The sequence below is a fragment of the Galleria mellonella genome, unplaced genomic scaffold, assembly GCF_026898425.1.
Source record: "Galleria mellonella isolate WM207_F2 unplaced genomic scaffold, CSIRO_AGI_GalMel_v1 utg171, whole genome shotgun sequence".
NCBI lineage: Eukaryota > Metazoa > Arthropoda > Insecta > Lepidoptera > Pyralidae > Galleria > Galleria mellonella.
In genome coordinates this window covers 1,645,263-1,670,983 of record NW_026442014.1, presented here as the reverse complement: position 1 = coordinate 1,670,983, position 25,721 = coordinate 1,645,263, and the positions used below count along the sequence as shown (strand labels likewise).

The following is a 25,721-nucleotide window of genomic DNA, read 5'->3' as shown; positions in this document are numbered from 1 at the left end:
ATCATTACATAATCCGCCTGTGTACATTTTGGTATAACCTAATATCTGTATTATAAGTGAATGGACAAAAGCATCTAAACAAATAAATAAATTCAGTTAATTTCTCTCTTTTTTATTGTTGACAAGTGTCTGACATTTTTGATATATTTTTTTTTATATAACATTTCGAATTTTAATGACTTATTTAACATTTATTCTTTTTAAGTTTTAATATTTACATGCCTAATTATGGCGAAATATGAGGACTTATACTTATTGTAACATCTATACACTTGCCATGTTTCTTGTAAATAAATAAATAAATAAATTTTAATGTGTTAATTTTTATTAAGGCAGGTGGGACAGTACGTGTGAGCCATCAGCTTATTTGCCATTCTAGGTTGCATAAAAAAAAACAGAAGGCTATATTACAATAAATTATTGTATTATAGAAAGTTTAAATCATAACATTCTGTTATGAGAATGCCTTATTAGTGAACCCGAACGTTTTTACCAAGAAAACAAGGATTGAAAAACGATAATTTTTATGTTTTGTTTTCCTGATATTTTAATGGAGGTAACCTCTAATATAAATTTTTGGCAAAGTAGTCAGTTTTATTGGTAGAGGGAAGATGCTAATAACATGAGTTTTAGGCTGTATATTAAGATTAAGTTCTAAGGGATTACAGTTTATTCTACCCTAAGATTTACAAATTGCATCTACATATTTCATAGTTGATATGGTTATCTCAAAATATTCTAACTGAACATGGGGGATATTTATGAAAAATAAATTAAACTATTAGATACCAAAACAATCATTTTTAGAAATTTTGTATGTCTGTTTACCTGTATATTTGTTCCGGCATCACGCAAAAACTATTGCACCAAATTAGATGCGATTTTCACGGTTTGATTGCGATTGTGTTGTGTAGTTAAGGATCTAACTTAAATATTATACTGATATAAATCTAGAAGTGGTCTAATTTTTTATGCAACTTATAATAGTTAACAAGTTGACGGCCCACCTAACTGAAATTGGTTACCATCGCCTATATATATTTCGTTCATTGGTTTTCTGAAATCTACGCCTACGAAGTTGTGGGCAAAAAGCTAGTTATATTTACATATTTTGTTTACATTACGTATACTTGCTTTGAACTCGACTTTTTTAATTATAAATCTTGCTTATTATCTTTAAAATTGAAAATTATTTATCAGACACAGTTCGTTTGACTTTTTGGCAATTCTAACAGTATTGCAACAGAATAACTGTTTGTTACGTTTGTCAGTTACGTATTAACTCACGTTGGATGATCTTTCGGAGAGCGAGTCGAGCGATCTGACAAAAATAATTTGCTTTCTCACTGCAATAACAAAACCGACACAAAATTGTAAATTCGCCGTTCCCTTGTTTTTCGCCATGAAACTGTGTCATATATTTTAGCTTTAAGAATAAATTCATCTTTCTTTTGTTTATAAATAACTTGTAACCGGAACAAGCATAGCAGGCACACCGTCTGCCTCCGTGAAGGTGCGTTGCGCGGGCGTTTAAGCTCGGTCGAGAAGTTTTCACGCCACATCAGTCGTTCTGCACTCTCCGCTGCGAGCATACGCGCCCAAACGCGCACGCGTCACCTCTCTCCCGTATAGATCGCGATCGTAAAACAAATAATAAACTTATCTCGAGAGTATAGTACACAAATATGCGGGCTTAATAAACACAAACAACGATGTCGTTCTGCAGAATTACAGGCCGCAGCAGGGGGCTGCCGAAGCCCAACTATTTCCCACTTCTCGCTCCGATCTCGCCAGCTGATGCAAAGCGTTGCTGCAGGATAACCGGCAAATCTTACGGGTTGCCATCACACCACTACATTCCAGTACTGCTCACCGCCAGATCAGGAAAAACGAAATGCAAGATTACAAACGTCTCAGGTGAACTAGGACCCCATCATTATGCTCCCGAAATAAATTATGGGAATAGGAAACACGAAATGTTACCTGACTACAGGTATATATTCCCAGTATTGGACGGCTCGACGGAAGCTCAGAAGGCTTTAATGGAAATGTTGTTGACAAAACAAGTGACTGATGATAAGCGATATGTATATACGGTTCAAGAAAGAATGTGCAGTTTAGTTTTTTCCGCTCGAATGGAAGCGGCAGTGCGTGATGGGGATGTTCGAGACGTCATGCTTGCGAAGGATTCGGATACAGTGCTAATTAAAACAAAACAGGGTCGTAGTGTTTCAATGGATTTCAAGGACTTTACCGAAGACGTAGAAATATATGAAGGTGAAGGACCCAATGCCGAAGTATTAAAACAGAGAGAAATAGAAGAATTAGAAGAAAGAAAGAAGAAAAGGAAACGGGCTGCAGGCCTTTCTTCAATGAAAAAAATATTTGAAAACAAAGAAAAACTGGCAGAAGTTCAGGAATTGGAAGAGGAAAAATTGCGTCAAGAACGCGTAGCAAAAAAAGCTAAATTAGAAGAATACAGACATGAGAAAAGTGACATAAAAAGTTTTCATTCCAGTAATTTTGATTTAAGCCATATGCGCTCTAAGTCCAGTATTATTATGTGTAATGGAGAATGGAAGGATCAAATTCATCCACTTATTGAATCATGGGATTGGGAAGATTTTGAAAAGGAAAAACATATTAATGAAAAAAATATAATACCAAAATCAACAATATTACCCACACCCCTAAAAATAACGCCCCATCATTGTGATTCAGAAATTTATGAAGTTAATCACAATATTAGTGACATTTCGGTATCATTAGAAAATGTGCCTTGCGTGAATCCCTTAAAACCGATAAAGACACGGCCTGCTGAAGCAATTTTGAATGCTGTTAAAGAATTACCCAACGAACGCTTAACTGAGACATCACATGTTTTTGAGAAATTAACTGAAGATAATAAAGTTGAACTGCTCCCCACAATGGAAAACTTACCCGATATCGTAAAAAATATAAAGAAAGGTAAAAGAGAAAAAATATCTAAAGTTTCTGGTTTGACATTGGACATAAACAAAGCAAAAAAATTCATACCGGGTCAACATATCAACACTCCGCAAGGCCCTGTTTTTGTGCCAGGACAAACAGTAGAAACTCCTGTAGGACCTGTATTTGTACCAGGTTTAAGTGTAAATACTCCTGTGGGTCCAGGACTTATTCCAGGTCATATTGTAACAAATGAAAACACAAACGAACCATTATTCCTCGCAGGACAACTTTTACAAACATCAAATGGCGAAGAATTTGTTTGTGGACAAACAATCAAAAACAAAGATGATTCATATCGCTTCACTGAAGGTCAGACAGTTCTCACTGAAGAAGGCATGAAGTTTGTTCCTGGAAAAATAATATCTAATGGTTCTGAAGAAACTTTTGTACCTGGGCAAACTATTTTAACCCCAGAAGGTGTACAATTTATTCCAGGTCAAACAATAACAAAAGGGAATGATATGACTTTCACTCCTGGACAAAACGCAAAAATAAATAATGAATGGCAGTTTGTACCAGGCCAAGTGATTAATGAAGACGATGAGTTGCATTTTGTACCTGGTGCTACATTAGCTACACCAAATGGTTTAAAATTTGTGCCGGGGCAAACAGTGGCAATTAATGGAGAAACATGCTTCATACCCGGAATAACGAAAACCAATAGCAACAATAAATTAGAGTTTATTCCTGGGACGACAGTAGATACTATTGATGGACCAAAATTCATAGAAGGACAAATAGTGCAAACTGAATTAGGAGAAAAGTTTATGCCGGGAAAAACTGTCGTTCAAGCTAACGGACATGTAGAATTTTCTGTAGCCAAAACAGTTGAAGATATAACTTTTTCAGAAGGCACCCACATGGGATTGCCAATCGATATCAAAACATGTTCATTATCTGAAGAGTCTTTGTATGTTTTTGGTCATATGGTACAAACTACAAAAAGTATTGAATTTTACCCCGGTCCCAGGACACCTAAAATAGAAGGCAAAATTGTTCCTGGAAGACTTGTTAAAAATGAAGCAAATGAGTCGAGATTTGTTCCTGGAATGATGGTAGAGGGTATTTTTGTACCCGGTCAAATAGTATTTACTGAAAATGGAGAACAGTTTGTTCCAGGTCAAGTTGTTGATACTGCCGATGGACCTAAGTTTGTACCTGGTCAGGTAGTAAATACAAGAAATGGGCCAAAATTTGTTCCAGGCCAAACTATACATACAATTGATGGTCCACGTTTTGTTCCCGGACAAATTATAGAAACAAAGGCTGGACCTACATTCATACCTGGTCAAGTTATATCTACAGAAGATGAAGGCTCTAGATTTGTACCTGGTCAAGTAGTGGATACTGAAGAAGGTCCTAGATTTGTTCCTGGAAGAGTTATAGAGACAGACGATCATGGTGTTACTTTTGTTCCTGGTCAGATAGTTCAGACTCCTGAAGGATTAAAATTTGTTGCTCCTGATCTCATAGAAGGTGAAGAAGGATTAGAGTTTTCAGTTCAAAGTTTCGTTGTAACACCTGAAGAACTTAAACTGTTGAAAGTGAAAACTAATCCAAACGACACAACGTCTACTAAAGGGGAACTGACTATTGATACAAATATGCTCAGACAACTTTCTGAGGCTGGTATGTCTATTGGTAGACAGGTACCAGCTGAATTACCTGCGATTAATGTGATTTTAAATGAAACTAGAAATAAAGAAGCATTGAAAGCATTTGTTACGGACTTTGGTTTAAAAGATGATGTCGCGAACCAATTAATGGATGTTATTACATCTATAATAGAAATGAGTGTACATTTGAAATCAGAAATACATGAAAACTGCAAAAATAATGAAAACCATAGTGAGACGAAGAAAAGTAAGACTATCAAAAAGCGCATGGAAATTGAAACAGGGCATACAGGAGAAAATGGACAAACAGCCCATGAAGAACATGTTAAAAATTCTATAGCTGCAGCTGTACTGGCTGCTTTAGTTACTGCTGAACAATTTGAAGAAGTCAATAATAATAATAGCAAAGAGAAATATCAATTAATATTGAAATCGATTGATACTATTTTGGGTAAAGCCATTGACAAAGATTTCGTAACAGCTATGTACAAAATTCTACAACGCGAGGAAGATAAAGAAATTCTTTGCGAAGAGATTTTAGAAAATACAACCCAACCTAAAGTTGAATTAATAAAAATTGCTGTTAACACCACAAAACATTCCTTTACTGAAGAAGATATTATTGAAAAATTCAGCGACTTTTTAACTAGTGAGAATGAAGTATTGGGACCAGCTTTCAGAAATATAGCTAACACCGATACAAATCTTCTTCGTCACGTGTTGAGTCATATATCAGATTCAATTTCTTTTGTTAAAACTGATCATGAAGTAAGAGAAACTTTACAAAAGGCAATTGTATCTGCAGTTCATGAATCAAGCACTAAAGAGCTGGAATTATTATTACATGAAAATAATAGTGAAAATTTAAAAGAACTGATTGTACAATCAGTTGGTCTTGCTAAAATTCTTGGAATGAGAAATGTAGCTGCCAATTTATTAATGGTTATAAACAATAAAGAAAGTTTATCAAAAATTGCAACAGATGATACAAGCCTAAATATTTTGAAAAGGTTGACAGTTATGCGTAAATTGGCAGAAAAAACACCGAGTTTACATTCTGCTCTTCGTAAGTTAGAGACAGATCCAGAATTGGCTCGAACAGATCCTAAACTTAGAGATTTAGTCCGTGAAAGTGCCGCTCTTATGATAGTACCAGAAGAGCCTCCGCTGATGACATCTGACGACGTTCCATTAAGTTTACTCGCCCCAGAAAATAGTCTTGCTATGGAGGACTTTTTATTCCAACGCAGAAAGCATCCCGCTGGCGCATTATTAATAATGAAAAAAGGTTTACAAGCTGTTGTTCCTCGCGAAGCCAGTCGTGCAGTATTGACTGGTCAAGTAGCATACACAGTTCTCGACGAAACTGGAATACGACATTTCGAGCCGCTGCATGTATTTTCCGCTCTAAATCTTAGTCAACCAACAGCCCATCGCTTTTCAATGTACAGTTGTCCTGTTGTAGATGACAACGATGAAGACCTACAGTCATTTACAGGATATTGCAATATTAATAATGCTCAGAGAATAACTAAATTTGGTGGATGGAGTCGAAGATATAATGGAGTTTTATTGGACAGAGAAAATACTAGAAGTAGAATAAGTAGCTTCGAAACTACACCAAGTTATAAACGATATTCATCGCGGTCTTTATCAAGATCTAGGTCAAGTTGTAGCAGGAGTCCTCCGAAGGTAATTTTTTAGAATTTTTATCTGTTCTTACTACAGATATTCCAGATAGTTTTAATAAGTAGGATTATCTTTCACAAATTATGCTATCTATTCCGAAATAAATGCAGTCGAAAAGCGAAATACTTTTGAAAATCAATAAAATAAACAAATGTAGAAGTACTTCTCGCTTTTTTTTTTAATTATTAAAACCTCATTGCTTATCTGTTTTTTTTTATTTTTTTGGTTACAGGTAGAGGACGTAGTAGTCGCATCGGCAGACTACACTGCCGTTGCAGATGACGAAGTGTCACTCAAAGCGGGCGACATTGTTGAGGTTCTCGATACCAAAGCTGCTCTAGGAGCCAAGTAAGTACAAGCATCTAATTTATTATTAGCATGAGCTTTGCACAACCGTGTCCTCATTGATTTAGTTCTCAAAATATAAATAACCAAACGGACATGCGCGCCTTGTGAAACAAGAGTCGTTACTTCGACTTTAAACCCGGTTGGCTATCGTCAATACTCATCATAAAATCGGCCGCACATTATACTGATACACTTAACTCTCGTATCGCAGAAATATTAACGTCTAACAAAATGATGCAGATTTCTACTAAAACAAACAAAAGGTCTTATAAAGTATCACACTATTTTCGTCGTAGAAATTGGGTTAGGCAAGGGAAATGTCAAGAATGCGTTTTAACTGTAATTTTAATATCTCCCGATGCGCTGAACATACCACATGGGAAGCAGAATGCGTGTAATTTTAGCGCGGGTTCGTTGCACCGCCGCATACGTAACACTATAGTTTTGTCTATAAATCTTCATTCATTTCGTTAACTATTCACACCTCATAGCCGCCTAACAGAGACATGCCTATATTAACCAAAATCATCACCGTCACCCGATGATGTAATCAGACAGAATTATTGATGCAGGTACAGAGGACGCGTTTATAGTTACGAGAACCATTTCTTCCAATCGAGAGGTTTATCTCTCGACTATGTGTTTAGTGTGCCGACGTACAGAATGTATTATTATTGATATTACACGAAGAGGAACTGTTTGCAAGAAGATGTCGGAGCATCCAAACATCATGCAGTCACACTGTAAATATCTCGCTTCTGAAGCCATGAATCCATGTTGTATTGTCATTTTGTGATCGACTTATAATTATTGTGATAATTATTGCGCCGCCATTTAGTTTGTGTATCATTTAGTATTCATAATCATTATTATATTAAGTTAAAAAAACAATAAACATGTGTGTTACAAATATATGATTTCATAAAAGGCTTATTTATAATAAATTTAAGTAGTTTTGGACCTCTTTTATGTAGGTGTAATTTAGATTTTTAATAGCTTATAGATTACATGTCCAAATTTTTTATTAAAATAGACTTTGGTAGACAATAATACATTATATTTTGTATTAAAAATTTTTCTTTTACATTTATCTAGATTAGGATTTGTAGTTTCAATACGAAACAATGTTCATGTAGCAAATATAATTTGAAATGTATTTTTAAGTTACACCATATTTACTGAACAATACATGTTTAGATTTAGTAATAAAATTCGTCAAGTATTTGAAAGGGTTTTTCTTGCAAACATCCATACAACTACATGGGACAGATAAAGGAAATACTAGGCGTCATGTCGTATAGGGAGATAAAGGATATGGCCTGGGATAGAGCTGGCTGGAGGAAGATGCATGAATTAGTTGCACCGACAAGAGGAAACTCTTAAATGAAAATAAAAAAAAATCCATACAATATATTGGTATAAAGATTAGACGGGCAGTATGATTGTTTGCCATTTTTGTGGCATAAAAAAAATATTAATTTTTATAAACAATATCTGTGTACGTAACAAATATATATAAGTAAGTAAAAGATCTGATTACCCAAGTTCTATCCCAGGGAGGGATCAATAGTCTTTAGAAGTAGCGTGCATGCTCAAAATGTATGTAAATAGTTTTTTGGTACTCATCTCTCTGTCTACCTCACAAGGGATTTGATGTGGTAGATTACATTATAAAGCAAGCCAGAAATTCGTGTTTTTACAAACTTTTACTTAACTTGCTTACATATGTAAGTATTTCTATTCATAATTTGCAAGCCATTTTTTATCTCTTGCTACCTTCCGATTGTGCTGGCTATTATAGTAAGTTATTGAACTGGTCTGATGATGAAGACGGAAGGCGAAACTAAAAATTCGTCTCATTTTAAATCTTTTTGATTTATCTTGTAACAAATTATAATCTCGCACGATGCCCAGAATGTGCTGATGAAATGTTATTTATTTTTAAAAATATTTTGGACTGCATTTATCTATTTTTAAAGTCTTCATAAAGCTCTTTTTTAAATAGGAATTTATGTATAGAAACTTTATGTGAACATTTTTATCACCTTCATCATATCAGCCTTTAACTGTCCACCGCTGAACATAAGCCTCAGGCGAATTGGCAACCGCAGTTAGGCTTTAGAGATGTTTTAGGAGGTACACTGCTGTCCATCACACGCCCGCCCTTAGTCGCCTCTTACGACACCCACGGGGTAGAAAGCGGTGGCCTATTCTATGCTGGGACCACACGGCCATTTTAAAATATTTGTATATTTCTACAAAAATATTACATTCAATCTTTTTTTTTTTTTTTAAATAAAACGCAGTTCTGTTTGGTATGTATAACACTTGTGGTACTGAGTCACGCACGCGTTACACTATTAGGTAGTCACAGCTGTCACCTACGTCCGTCTTATATATTACGGCAACATTTAAAACGACACAAGAACGCCTCATATAATATATTACATAATAAAATGTTAGCATCTGTCGGTGTGTGTTCATTTTTATAGAGTTTGGTAATGTGAATTGCCGAATTTGGTAAGTATAAAATCATTTTCAATGGTGTAAAATATACATTTCTGTTTTGATTATATTTTTACATTTAACTACAAAATTAATAAAAAAAAAAATCAAAGAAATAGTACAAATATTTCTTCTTCTTTACCTTCTGTGCTACCTATCGTCCATTATTATGTCCAAATTCTATTTTTTCCTTTCAAAATCTTTAGTAGTAATATTAAAAATACCCAAATTAGCCCAGTCGTTCTTAAAATAAATTCCGCTCTTACCAATGACCTGAACATGTATTATTTTATATACTTTCTTTTCCATTTAAGAGTTTCCTCTTGTCGGTGCAACTAATCCATGCATCTTCCTCCAGCCAGCTCTATCCCAGGCCATATCCTTGACCTCCCTATACGACGTGACACCTAGTGTTTCCTTTATCTGTCCCATGTAGTTAATCCTCGATCTTCCTCTTCCTCTTTTTTATATACTATTTTATATCTATATATATTTTATATCTTTTTTTATATATATTTTTTATATCTATTTTATATACTAGGAATAGTAAAAAACCAGGCAACCTGATAGAAGTAACATGAACGATACAACTGTAGATAGCATAATTTCGATGTCTAAATACATTCTACTATCTACCTTTTATATCTTTAAACATTTATATTAACTCACAGAAGAATGGGTAAAATACTTATTCAATAAGAAAATAATACGAATAATATCAGATAGTTCACGATTCAGAGGTTGAATTATAACAAACTATAAAAAACTGGATTCATCCCAACATTATTATGGTTTATGTCATGTCTGGTTTTTCATTGTGATCTACGAATTCAGCTACATCGCTTATAAGTATTTCGTAAACAAACAGCGAGATATTTTGGCCGCGAACAGACGTGAGCCTATCAAGACTAGGCAAGCAACAGAAAGCCACTTACACGTACCCTGATAAATTCCTTAGTTTCTCTTTATTCATAAATCTTTATACATAAATGCTTTTTTGTTGTGGTCCTGCATAGGTCTGAAAATTATCACTAATTCTACATTATCTTCTAGAAAGACATCTGTTAGTTGATTTATTTATTTACCAGAGGGAGACTGTACAAAAATCGATTGCTTGGGTACCTCTGTACCATTCGTGTTTCTACCGTGAAGCAGTTGTGTTATGGGATATGGCGTGAATTTACAGGGAACAGAGGAATAACACCTGAGTCCTTAGGAATGGCAACACATGGGGGGTATCATGGGCGAAACAGTATACTCTGTTATGTCCACAGTACTGCTAATGTCTATAGACGACGGTGACCACTTTCCATTAGGTGGGCCGTCAGCTTGTTTGCCATTCTAAGTTGTATAAAAAAAAATATATAATACACATTTTTTTTTCTTTATTGACCACATTACAAAAAATGTCTGATGTAAAAGATGGACTTAATTCTATTTATACTGTACCAGTTACACAGTTATAAAGTACTAGCGATTAAGCCTAGCAATGCACGAGTACATAATGTAGACATACCTAATTATTTTGAAAGTACACCCCATGTTTCTCGCTGAGAATGTATGTTACTATGTATATACTTCGCTGATAATATAGGTAAAATAATTTATAAAATCGGTTAAACATTTTTCGTTTTTCCATTTTTCCATTACAAACAATAAAATAAATTCCTATCTTTATAAATAAGTATTACCTATAATGTTAATTTAGACAAACCTACTTTAAAACGAGCATACTCTAGATTTAATCTAATTTACTTCATACAGATGTTAATAATAATAAGTAATAAAATAATAAATAAGACTTTACTATATAATAAAGTGCTGTATAGTATTGTATCTATGTATTATACTGTATATAAACATACAAACAAAAAAAATTAGAGTAGGAATTAGTCCAATATCTTGGATATAGCAGGCAACAAGGGCATTATCGACCTTAACTGCATTTTTCTCTTATTCTCACACACTAAATGAATGTGAAAAGAAAATAAAACTGTACGTAAATAATTATAATAACAATTATTATGTACGAATTTATTTATTTATTTAAATAACTTTATTGACCAAAATAAAGTATGGTACAAAAGGCGGACTTAATGCTAGTAGCATTCTCTACCAGCCAACCTTTGGGATGAACAGTGAATCACGAACACGGCACTTCATTATAAAGGATAGGTAAAAATATAACAACTAATAATGCATACCTTTGTGATTATTTCTTGTAATTATTTATATTTATAATAAGTTTACTATTGTAATCTTTTGGAGGAAACAATAAATAGTATCTATCTATCTATCTACCTATACAAAATAAATAATACATACATAAATAACATAAAATCATGACTATGATATAAATACATATATATACAACTAAATACATATATATGATACATGATAGTTAGCTACTATTGTTGTAATGAGTTCCTAAGTTTATTTTATTTTTGATTTATAAGACAACCTTTCTAGTTCCAGGTTTTTAAGCAAATCCAGTTTCTTAAGCAAAATCTTATTACTCTTCCACTTCCCTAACGACATAAATGTGAGATACAATCAATTATTTGAATCATCTCGTAAGGGGGGAGAGGGATTGTTAGTAATGGAGACTGAGAATCCTATTGCTAGCAATATACCCAACCAGGTCGACCTCCTCGCGGTTCCTTCCTGGAAACTATCATGGTTAATTCCTGATGAATTAATCATGATGGGCTAACTGGCCTGTTTTCATTCTCATCTATCACCCTGCGCTGCTGCTCCGCCAGCGTATACCGTTAGCGCAGGCGGGGTTACCATATCATTTTCACTCATAAAAAAAAAAATCATCTCGTAAATACTTTAGTCATTAAACAACGATGCAATGGGCTACTAGTTTTTATAACTGTACAGTTGCCAATTTGCCCCACTGGGTGGCTGCCAACTCATCCCGTTCATGTCCAGGTAGGTAGACCATTTCTCACAACATTAATTTTATTATCACGAATTCGTATAGATTATTACAGTGTATTACAAAATTGCGTATCGCTATATTTACTAGGGCATCGAGACTACAAGAATTCACTTCCTCAATGTAGTTAATTGTATTGTAAAATCGTTATTTTACATACTTCATATTGGACAAATGAAAAATATTTAATATACAATTTCAAACTTATCTTATAGAGGGATGCCTTACAGTCAACTTTTGAGAAGTCAAAAAGAAACAATAGAATGTTTGTGGGTCACTATGTGGGTAGGTATTTATTTATTTTAAAAGGTCCATCAACAGTGTAAATACAGACATTAATTTTAATTGATATACAGGGCTTGCGTCTTGCATTTACACCAATTACAGATGTACACAATATTTTCTAAAAAAGTCATCGATTACATATTAACAAAACTGACACCTACAAAAAAATAAAAAAACATACAGGTGATAACATAAGAATACTTATGTATGTTTTTTTTTATACCACAGAGGTGGCAAACAAGCATACGGCCCACCTGATGGTAAGTGGTTACCGTAGCCTATGAACACCTGCAATACGAGAGGTATTACGCGTGCGTTGCCGGCCCTGAAGAAACCTCTTTACCCCCCCTTTTGTACCCCATGCTGTAGTCTCTTGGGAAAACCTCTGTGTTGTTTATATTATATATATATATATATATATATATATATATATATATATATATATATATATTTCACGGGTAATAATGGAATGGGAACCACGTGGAGGTCGATCTAATAGGGCATACTGCTTGCAATGGAGCTGTCAAACTCCATTGCTAACAATCGCTTTCCCCCCTATTATATATATTAAACAATACATACATAAATACATATAGTCACAATAGGCATAGGAAAATAGGAGTTTCAGAATAAAAATTTATGATACCTGCTTTAAAGATTTTTAATGATAATATTGTGGGTACAGCAAAAAAATACAAACATACAAATATACAACTACTTCATCTTCACCTATCATTCCTCACTGGTGCCCCGCCAGTGTATACCGATAGCGCCCGGGTTACCGTACCATTATCATCCATTTAAAAAGTTCTGCAAGACGCAGCAGGATGTCTTATGAAGGATTGTTCATACCCACATATATAAGTACAGAGGTCGTTATAGCAGTGTCGTTTGTGCGGTGAAATTTTATATTTTTCCCCCATAAAATGATAAACTTAGCTTTAGTAAAAAATATCCTAAATATAGAACTAGATACTAAGTTATTACTGTACCAAATTAGATGGAAATCTATCCAGTGATTTTTACGAGATACATGTATAAATATAATCTTGTTATTGTTTTATTATATGTATATATTAGCAAATAGTAAATCAGAATAGAACTTAGAATTGCTCACCATGAAGATCGCACGTGTCAATGGTGGGCAGGGGGGTGTGGTGCAACTGGAGATATGAAATTGGAAACTGTGCCGCCATTGACGTCACATCGTTTCTGGGCCAGCCTAAAATAGCACTCGCAACATGCGTAGTGCATGCACATGTTAATGAGATGTTGCTACGAAGGATGCTTAACATACATCATATGCTTTTAGAAATAAACAAAGAAAAATGCTCCTTCTGTAATGCTTAGTTCATAAGTCAGCTGTTCCAGTCTAGTGTTATAATCTATACTTATAATAAATCTGTGGAGAGGTCAATTCTGTACATGAAATATATTTCCAAAATAACTATCAGGCGGTGATTAGTGATCGATACTGATGCCAAAAATGCAATCAGTAAAATTTTTGTCTGTCTGTCTGTATGTTCGTTATAGAAACAAAAACTACTCGACGGATTTTAACGAAACTTGGTACAATTATTCTTCATACTCCTGCGCAGGTTATAGTATACTTTTCATCACGCTACGATCAATAGGAGCAGAGCAGTGAAGGGAAATGTTAAAAATGTCCACCCGTGCCACGCCGGGACGGGCCGCTAGTATTGTGAATAAAAATTTAGTCAGCCATATTTTTTTTTTTCAATGCGTTTAAATTAATATTAAGGAACCCCGCCTGTGCAGGGCGTAAGAGATTGCTAGTAATGGGATCTAATGAACCCATTGCTAGCAATATACCCTATCAGGTCGACCTCCACGTGGTTCCCCCTGGAAACCATCGTGAACAATTCTTGTTGAATTCGTCACGATGGGCTAACAGACCTGCTTCATCCACACCTATTATCCTTCACTGGTGCCCCGCCGGTGTATACCGATAGCGCAGGCAGGATTACCATTCCATTATCATCCATTAAAAAAATACCCCGCCTGTGCTATCAATACACTGACTGAGTACCGGTGATTGATGATAGTTTATCTTATATAATATGATGTATATATATATATATATATATATATATATATATATATATATATATATATATATATATGTATGTAGGTACATATATAAAAGCTATGTTAATTATGAATGTACATATAAATTCATTATGTTTGTATGTATACTATTTACCATATTACACTAAATAATTGATTATTTTATTATTTAAACCGCCATCGAGTAGGTATATCTGCACATCCTAAATGTTGACAGGTAGAGAATGCCTATAACATTAAGTCCGCCTTTTGTACCACATTGGTCAGTAAAGTTTAAATAAATTAAATTAAGTAAATGATAGATGATAATAAAATCAGACTGGTTGGCTCATCGTGACAAATTCAACAAGAATTAACCACGATATTTTCCAGAGGACCGCGTAGAGGTCGACCTGATATTGCTAGCTTTTAGCTAACTCTTTCTCTCCTATCCGCCAGGAATACACCTCCTCCTATGTTTTTTTTTTGCTGATAAGCCAGAGAACCTTCCTTATATCTAAAGTTGGAGACATAAATGACAAAAAAAGAGATGTTTGAAAACGCTAAACGTGAAAATTTCGGAGTATTTATAAAAATGAGTATGTTCTAATGATGAAATGAATCTTGTCATTGAAATTTTTAAAGTATTATTATGTAGAGAAGCTTTCTTTTTTTATACAACGTAGAATGGCAAACAAGCTGACGGCCCACCTGATGGAAAGTGGTAACCGTCGCCTATAGACATGAGCAGTACCATGAACATAACAGAGTATACTGTTTCGCCCATGATACCTCCCATGCGTTGCCAGTCCTGAGGACTCATGTGTTATTCCTCTGTATCCAGCAAATTCACGCTATATCCCACCCTTCAAACCGAAACACAGCCATGCAAACACAACTGCTTCACGGTTGAAACACGAATGGGACAGAGGTACTTAAGCAATCGACTTTTATACAAAGTCTCCCTCTGATAAAGCTTTTATGTCATGTTTGAATTCTTTCACGTATAAAAATCTATAAAAACAATGTTACTGAACTAAACATGTTTCAACATGTTTCTCGCTGATTATATAATCAGCGAAAAACATGGGCTGTATTTTATTTAGAAAAAAAGGGGCGAGTCGCTAATTGATTAATAATATTTATTCATAATTCAGTCACGTCTATATACTTGCATTGCAGCTCTAGTCAACCATGACAAAAGTTACGTTTTAAATAGCCAAAAGGCATCGGAAATAAACTCAGTATCACATGAGACAACACGAGATCTGAAGCCCTGACATTGAGGCGTCATGTCACCCGGACTGGCCGTGTCAAGTGACTCGTGATTGATGTGCCGGCAGCTCCGAGAAAATATACTTTTAAAATACATCATAGCTACATCATCAGAACATGTCTTCCGGTGACAAAACAAGAAAGACATACATACTTATTCATAAAAACTGATACTTCATACAAAACTGTTTTGTTACTATGCACATTTTGGATGGATAACAGTTATTTTTATATTATTATAAAACCGTTAACTGTCCACTATTGAAGATAAGCGTCCGCTATAAAGGAGGTTTTGCCAGTAGTAGCCACGCTTGGCAGGCGGCTTGGCAACTGCAGTTAGGCTTTAGTGATTGTGGGCGCCAAAGGAAACAAGGAATGGAAATTGGAAATATTAGCAGAAGTAACTTAGAAGATTAAGGCATTGAAGGGAAACCAAAAGAAAATAATAGATACGCCTGTACTCCACAGTGATGTTTTAAGAGGGACGTTGCTGCCCATCCTTCGACCATGGTCCAATCTATGCTGGAACTACACGTCAACATGTTATAATACAATTTTTAATGCTGAAAACAGTATTTTGTATACTTTTTTTTTTGTTCAATAGTAAAAAGTATAATGTAGTGAAAAACAGTATAACACTGTTTTTAACAGTATAATTGGCAACCCTAATCATAAGCACCCAACAAAGAGTAACAATTCAGAATTTGCTATAATAAAAAGTATACAGTGGAAGCGTGCTGGGCCCATAACCTGTGATTTCATAAAATAAGACAATAAAGAATTATTTACGCACCAAATACAATTTAAATACCATTTTTAGACAGCTGAGAAACAAAAGAACTATATTCGATTTCCTTTTTTAGTAGGCAGGTATATACATAAAAGAAAAGGTATATAAAACTGACATAATTGCCATTTGCTAATCAGGCAATCCCGAAAATTAGTAATATATACCATGAGCCTATAGACATGAGCAGTAGCATGGACATAACAGAGTATACTGTTTCACCCATGATACCCCCCATGCGTTGCCATTCCTGAGGACTCAGGTGTTATTCCTCTGAAAATGAATAAATAATTACAAGATATTACTAAATATAAGAGAAACATCAAGTTGCTTGCTGAAATTATAAATGAAATTAGTGGAAAGTTAAAGGTTTTTTTACAACACAGGGGGCAAACGAGCATGCTGCTCACCTGATGGTAAGTGACTACCGCCGCCTATGATCACCCACAACACTAGCGGCATTGCAGGTGTGCTGCCGACCTTTTAAAAAGGAATATGCTCTTTTCTTGAAGGTTATGTTGTCGTATCGGTTCGGAAATACTGCTGCTGGTAGTTGATTCCAAAGAATGGTTGTGCTTGGGAGAAAGTGCCTTGAAAAACGCACGGTAGAAGACTGCCACTCGTTCAGATGGTTGGGATGAAACTTTATGGCGGATTTTACGGCGGTGAAAATGCTACTGATGTGATGTGATGATGATGATGAACGTCTAATTTGAGCCGCCTGAAAGTTAACAAAGGAAGAGAGATTAAAAGTTTTGTGATATAAAGTGGCTGCTTCTAAAATATATAATTGTCGAACAATAATAAGCTATTAACAGAATCTCAGCTACTAACAGAATGCAGGTACAGTATAGTCAGTTGTCACGATTGCCTAATATTAATACTGATATTAACACGACCTTAAACAAATTCAAATCAACTTTGTATAGATTCTTTTGTTAAATTTATTCAGCTTAATAACAGCATGGCATGTATCATTGCACATGTGTACAGATTACAAGTGTACAAATCTTTGAAATTTAAAATATTACTGTAGTCTATTTATTGTATAACTAGTATTGTAGTTTTTATAAATTTTCTTACTAATAATAATATATATATTATGAATACGCATGTCGTGGCGGCCTTTAATTGAGGCAGCATTTTATAATGTAACGATATTATCATGTATTTTAAGTACATATAAATGTATGCTTTGTTGGTTGTCCTTAAATAAATAAATAAATAAGTACCTTTGCTTCAGAATATAGAAAGCGCGTAGATAGATAGATAGATAGATAGATAATTTATTTGCATTACTTACAGCACACAAATTATAACATATACAGATATACATAAGAAGCGAGATAACATAAATGATTAACAAATTACATAAACCCAAGTACAATTTGTCTTTTGTGCGTGTGCCATGACAATACAAAATGGCCACAACTCAGTTTATTGCTTCGCCCTCAAAAGAGCAAAGCACTGATATTTTGTTGCGGCCAAGTGGAATAGGGTAACAATACAACAATACTACCAGATTATCAATACAGTAAAAAGACAGATATATTTTTTTTATACAACTTAGAATGGCAAACAATCTGACGGCCCACCTGATGGAAAGTGGTAACCGTCGCCTATAGACATGAGCAGTACCATGGACATAACAGAATATACTGTTTCGCCCATGATACCCCCCATGCGTTGCCATTCCTGAGGACTCAGGTGTTATTCCTCTGTACCCTGTAAATTCATGCCACATCCCACCCTTCAAATCGAAACACAGCCTGCAATGCCGTTTGTGTTTAGAATGATCATGGACAGCGGTAGTCACTTACCATCAGGTGAGCCGCATGCTCGGTTGCGCTCTGTGTTGTAAAAAAAATTGAAAGGATGTGACAAAACAGATCAATAGTTAAAATAGGTTTGTAATAAATTTTAATTTTTATGAATAATATGGGATAGCTGTATACCATTGTCGTAGTTGTAGCCTTGAATATAGAAGATGGTTCACCTGTATATCAAATTTGTTGATTTATTGACGTAGTTATGTAATATAATAAATAACTTCTGCTGCCTTGGTCTTTATTAAGCGTGTGGTAGCGTAAACGAGTCATTTACGCTACCACACACTTAGTCAACCATTTTTTACAAAAAGAAATACAATTTAATATATATATATATATATATATATATATATATATATATATATATATATATATATATATATATATATATATATATATATAATAAAACAAGTTTGTTAATTACAAATTATTTCTTTTTATTACACTTAATTTTTACTGGTTATATACATATTATACCGAAACCAAATTTCGAAATTCGTGATAAGAATCGATATCATCAACTTTTCATATTAAAGTCTAGGATTTTTTTTTAATTCCGACCTTAGATCCTCTGCTCCAATCAATACATGACAGTATTCATTGTCTTAAAAAAAAATAAAAAAAAATAACAATACGATTAATCTGCACCTGTATCAACGACTCTACATAGTATAAAGTGTGGGCATTTTTGTTATTGGTTATATATATTTGTTGCCAAGCATGGCAACTACTGGTAGTGGGCTATTAACGGCTAATATGATATCTATTATTATGTAGTGTCGATGATACATTATTTAATCATTAATCATTCTTTTAATAATTTTAATAAAAGAAAAAATATTTTAAAAAATTAAACACACTGTACGACTCATGCGCATTCCAAAAATGAGTATTGAGACTTTATAATGACTGCCAAATAATGTAAATAGATCCCTTTACAGTACAACGCTCATAGTTACTTCCCGCAACCAATTAGTTCCCTGCAAGTGTACTAACCCCTGCCCCCTCCCCCAGGGTGTCCCGGACAGACCCCGAGCTGGACCTGGGAGACGCCCAACTCCTGGACGCCTCGGCCGCGAAACACAAACGAGCCGTACGACCGAAGAAGAATCACCCCAGAGGGAAGTCGAATGGACTTAAAAACGATGGAGAGAGGTTTGTAAATTGTGCTTTTACTGTACTTCCAACCGACTTTAAAAAGAAGAAGGTACTCAATTCGGTTGATTTTTTTTTATATGTTCATTACTTTATAATTCTGTCAGTTTTAAACTAATTTGGAAAATTTGGTAAAGACAAGAATTGTACGATTCTTTCGTTCAATGAAAATTTGATCACATTTTCCTCATCACATAAGTACACCCGTACGAAGCCGGAGCAGGCGGCTAGTATATAACAGATAAATGCCCCAGTTTCAGCTCCCAACTTGATACTACATAAGTGTTGTTCTTGAAAGTGATATTGCAATAAATTGCTGTACAGTTGACCGTGTTATTTATTTTCGCCGCCATCCCAAGAGCAAGTGTTATCTGGTCTATTTGACCATTACATAACGAGGATGACGAATGGCACGCTGTTCGGGTGATTGCGACCTAATTGCTGAATACACGATCGCGAATCTGAGGGCCTACCATGAAATGTTTCCGAAATTTCGGAGCCGAACGAAACACAAATTTGATGTTAAAATTACATAATACATGCCGTTTGGAAATATTAAAAATGTTAAAATATCGTTCCTTTGGACTTTTATGATAGGATGTATGATAAACGAAATGTTGAACTCCATTTATTGATCCGATTTTGGTATAAACAACAACACGAAATTGAGTCCGAAAATTCAGAATTTCATTTCATGGTAGACCCGCTGATTTCAATGTTGCGACGACTTTGCGCTGGCCCGTGGCGATGTCTGAATTGTTAACATTCGACAAAATAAAAAATATTTCTAGTTTGATTTCTAAATAATATTTTTACTTGTAAATTTAATTAATATATACATCACTAACAACTAAAACTAACAAATGTAAATAGGCTATTCGTAGGCCAACGAGCTCCGTCTTAGGCTACATGATCATTTTCCATCAGGTACGATCGTGGTCATTTGTAGCATGCACCCTTTAAAATAAAATAAAAACAACGCGGTTCAGAAATGTTTTCTCTCACGAACACTCAGGTTATGGAATGAGCTCCCTGCCGAGGTTTTCCCAAGAGACTACAGCATGGGGTTCTTCAAAAAGGGGGTAAAGAGGTTTCTTCAGGGTCGGCAACGCGCGCGTAATACCTCTGGTATTGCAGGTGTTCATAGGCTACAGTAACCACTTACCATCAGGTGGACCGTATGCTTATTTGCCACCTCAGTGGTATAAAAAAAAATACCACTTTAATCTATAACCTACTGAAACTAAACATTGCATCTCTATGCATCTTTTATCGAATATATTTATTTATTTATTTTTTATTGCACAATAAAATTTTGTACAAATGGCGAGCTTAATGCCATATGGCATTCTCTACCAGCTAACAATATATCATGGGGAGTGTTCTGAGGAATTGTTCGGATTGATATCTGTTGCTGATTTTCACCACCGTACAACCCGTCACAAACTAAAGTTCCATCTCATCCAACTGGATGAGTGGCGGGCCTCCATCGTGTAATGTTCTACCATCAGGTGGGACGTATGCTTGTTTGCCACCTCAGTGGTATAAAGAAAAAATATTTAATCAGACTACATAAGGCCCATTTTGTTAGTTATAAATTGCCTTAACCTATGTTAGTAAATCAGCGGTCATGACGCTCTTGCATTGATAACCTGTCCCACCCAATATTTTAGGATGGGACAGTCCATTTTACCAGAAATTTAATACTTGTATTATGAATACTTGTATAATTACGACTCGATACTTTTTGTCTATCTTGTAAACGGTTTTTTTTATGGATGATAATGGAATGGTAAACCCCACCCGCGCTATCGGTATACACCGGCGGGGCACCAGTGAAAGATAGGTGAGGATGAAGTAGGTCAGTTAGCCCATTGTGACGAATTCAACAAGAATTGTTCACGATGGTTTCCAGGGGGAACCACGTGTAGGTCGACCTAATAAGGCATATTGCTAGCAATGGGGCTGTCAAACTCCATTGCTAACAATCCCTTTCCCTCCTCTTGTAAATGGTTAGAAAGATATAGGCCTATAGTCCATTCCATACAAAAATAATCACAATACAGACAAACCATTTTCAGTTTCATATATAGATGAGATCTCCCGCTGTGACATTTATAATGGAAACCCCTTAGATCTGTTGACAGTAAAAAATACATACACGACATACAACTTATAATATCGGTCAAGATTATACTAAAAAGCTCGCGTTCCAAACTAATGTAACATGTCTGACGGTGGATGCGAATTAATTTCACATACACGCCCGAACATCTTATACGCCCATCTTATACGACATGACGATTTTTTTAAGAGCATAGTAGAAGGAAAGATAGAGGGCAAAAGAGGAAGAGGAAGACCGAGGATTAACTACATGGGACAGATAAAGGAAACACTGGGCGTCATGTCGTATAGGGAGATAAAGGATATGGCCTGGGATAGAGCTGGCTGGAGGAAGATGCATGAATTAGTTGCACCGACAAGAGGAAACTCTTAAATGAAAATGAAAAATGACACGCCCGAACACTTTTTAATACAATATTACTGTAATTGAATGGTATTAATAAAAAAAAGAAATATAATTAAATTTAAATTGAAATCATGATTATTCGAATAGACTTATTTATTTACTAGCGGCCCGTCCCGGCGTCGCACGGGTGGACATTTTTACATTCAAAAAGTAGCCGTTAAGGCTGCACACGCGACGGAAGCTTAAAAATGGAGTAACTTCTCCCGTTTTCCTAACATTTCCCTTCACTGCTCTGCTCCTATTGATCGTAGCGTGATGAAAATTATACTATAACCTTGTGACGGTTCGCCTATAGTACAATAGGTTTAATACCATAAGTACATAGAAAAGAAACAGGGGTTCCTATGGGTGACCGCTGCGAAAGCTGAGCTATTTAATATAAACAAACTTTAAAGTCAAGGTTCACAATAGTATACAGAGAAGACGTTACCATATATGAAATATTGACACAGAAGGGAAACTCCTTTGATGTGTTTCCAAAGTGTAGTGGATGTCACAAGAAAATTAAATAAATTAAACAAAAATATATTATATTTTATATATAACCAAATTATAGTTTACCTTTTTATCATCAGGTGTAAAAAAGATACATACAACACAGTTTAATAAGGTTTATGAGAGTCTTTAAAGTTTTATAAATTCGATAATCAATTTAATATAAAATACCAAAATACGTTAACATATAATTAAATTGAATTTAAAGAAAAGTTCAGTTCGAATAATAGGCTAAATCTGATTATTGAAATATCTACCCTTCGGTGACATAATCTATGACGTTATTAGAGAAAGAAAAAAAAAAAAAAAGAGGAGGAGAGACGGCAGATCGGCGGGCGCGCGGGAGTCGCTTTTTAGGAATTGCGCAATAAAAAAAAAAAAAAAGGACGGCAAATGGCGCGGGAGTCGTGTTTTAGGGATTGCGCAATAAAATAAAAAAAATAACTGGGATATAGATCTAGGAGGGACTGGATCGATGAAGGGGTTTGAGATCTTAGTGTATCACTATCGATTAAGTGTGTGAAATTAATCAATAGAAGACTGGAGAATCCGGTGAGCTTGTTCCATTTATTACTACGTAGTTAGATTTTTGACTGTGATCGCAGGCAAAGTCTGTACTTAATATTTTTCCCAACAACTTAATAGTTGTTGTAAATACGTATTTAGTCGAGTCCATGTACCTTTGGGTAATGCGTGTATCGTTAAATGCAATCACATTTGAACAAAGTTTACATCAATATAATTTACGTACTTGCGTTATTCTGCTCATATACAAGGTCCAATTATATGGTCGTTTGATAGAACTTCATCAATTTGATTCAATGTTCTAATTGTCCAGTTTTGAAAAATACTTATTGAATCAACTATTGAACTATTACAATACTAACTAGTTTCATATCTAGTTATTATAAAGTATTTATTTATTGAAGATAATAGACTAGGGTGACTATGGTCTGGTCTCATTGCTGGGGAAACGGCCATTGATGAGAGAGAGGGGTTATTGGGTGGCGGCCCTGTGAATGCAAGTGCGGTGTGGGCTACCTCCGTTGTTTGGAGTGACTGTTTTATGTGTATTGTGGGGCCGTTCCTTGTGTCAGTCGGTGGAAATTTGCCTGTGTTCAGTCGTGGGTTGGTGATGGTTGAAACGATGATGATGATGAAATATTTGTATTTATTACACTATTACAGTGTTGGTTTGGAATATCTGTTCATACTTAACGCTTCATGGTGAAGTGTTTTTATACCATTACTCGGTCGACCAGATTAATGATTCTTAGTCTATATTTGATTATCCATGACTACATGTGGGGATTTGTTGTACACCAGATGTACAAAGAGACAGCTTAACTGTTGCAAGTGATATTATGTGAATGTAATACTTTTAATACATTATTAATTGTGTTACTAGATAAATTCATGTGACTGTGGGGTGTGTATGGTAAACAAGCCTGTATTGTTTAAATAGATATTTTGTCTTGATTTATTATAAACTTTAATATTGATTTTGTTGTAGTAAGCAGGCTGATAATAACAATTCTGTGTGTATTACTGATTACTGATAATTAATTATGCTGATATTATAGGTGTGGATTTATTTCCTAATGGTAATAAAAGTACTAAAGGATTCTCTGACTATAGTTATTCTTAACTAGGTAGGAGGTACAGTGTAAAATTAGTACTAAATGACAAGTGTGAGTTATTTATTATTTATTATATTATTTTACTCATATTTATGAAGAAAGTTGTCATGGCGATAAGGTTTGTATGTGTGTTGTTTGTTCATGTTATATTGACTAGACAAGTTCAGACAGGGTTAAAATTAGTGAATCTTTATTGGATTTATATTTAATAGACATGTTTTGAATATTTATGGGAATGGAATGGAGATATACAAGTAGTAAAATATAATATTAGTATTTTATAAATTTCATTATTGAGTTATGTGTTTATGTCGGACTGTATCCAAGGAGATATTATCCTGTTAATATCAAGTTGGGACAATTACTTTAAATATTAATAAAGCAAACACTAACACTGATTATTCACTTCTTTAATAAATTTACATTAGAGGTTAGGAATCAAATAGATAGCATATTGGGAAATCTTCACCACACATGTATTTGAGGAATGTTCTTGATTATTGGTGCTGTATGTATATATTATTGCAAGTACAATTGCAATAAGAATGTTAAACTTCTAATCTTCTGTTCATTCTTGAATTTGAAAGTAAGCTTGGCTACTGATATGAATATAAAACTGCAGCATTACTGGATACTATTAATTATTTCTGGTGTAAACCATGATTATTTATGTCACTGATAATTTAGTTGTATATTACGGTTGATATATGATGATTTTATATTTAATTATATTAAACAAATACAAATAAACAAACTTGCTAGTATTTGTTACGTTGACAGTTGTGATAGATAATCAAAATTCAATTCAATACATCAATACGTCATTCAATACGTCATTAATGTGACAGATGTCAAACAAAAGGAGATTATACACGTTATGATTCTATATCTAAGTCTATAGAAAATTTATATAATTTTCTTTATTTATAATAACTGTAGGGGAAATATTGGAATTATTTATATGAGAAATTTTACTTAAATGATATGATAATTATTTAAAGACCTAATTTCTTAGGGATTTAATCATGATGATTTAAACACTAAAACACTTGTTTATCTGAGAAATCCTCTTAGTAAATAGGTTTACTAAGACACTAAAAGGAAGTAGATATAGTATAACTATAGTACAACTACAATAATTGTATGGGACTTACTGTCCTTTCTATACAAATATATATTTAATCTATGTCTTTTACATTATAATTATACAATATATTGCCTCTACTACTACAACATACACAAATAGGACTTATTGTCCTTCCTATATACCTATATATAATAATTGACCTGGCACTTTATGTGTAATTTATCAGTACTTATGACAACAACCAATTAGGACTTATAGTCCTTTCTATAAAGCTACATAATTATTTAATCTGATTATTTCACTATGTGATTAATCAAACCTCTACAAATACTACAAAAGATCTCTATTCCTCTCAACACAATAATAGCTTGTTGGACTTAGTGTCCTCAAACTTATAGAAAACCCAACTGGTTATTTCACGAGACGTTGTTAACTTGTGATTAATCAGTGTCTTTTAAAGGACTTATAGTTCCTTTAG

The 25,721-nt window shown here is 34.3% G+C and overlaps 1 protein-coding gene across 11 annotated transcripts in view; it reads left to right on the top strand.

Moving 5' to 3' along the window:
• LOC113518072 (obscurin) overlaps positions 1-25,721 on the top strand; it is a 177,919-nt gene that overhangs the window by 41,776 nt on the left and 110,422 nt on the right. For 6 of the 11 annotated variants that reach the window (XM_052892849.1, XM_052892845.1, XM_052892850.1 and 3 more), the window contains 2 exons: positions 6,529-6,644; positions 19,351-19,491. In XM_052892849.1, coding sequence (XP_052748809.1) covers positions 6,529-6,644; positions 19,351-19,491 — 257 coding nt within the window. Of the gene's footprint in view, positions 1-1,553; positions 6,300-6,528; positions 6,645-19,350; positions 19,492-25,721 lie in introns of those variants that run through there. The other 5 variants (XM_052892841.1, XM_052892844.1, XM_052892842.1 and 2 more) reach the window with 1 other exon arrangement.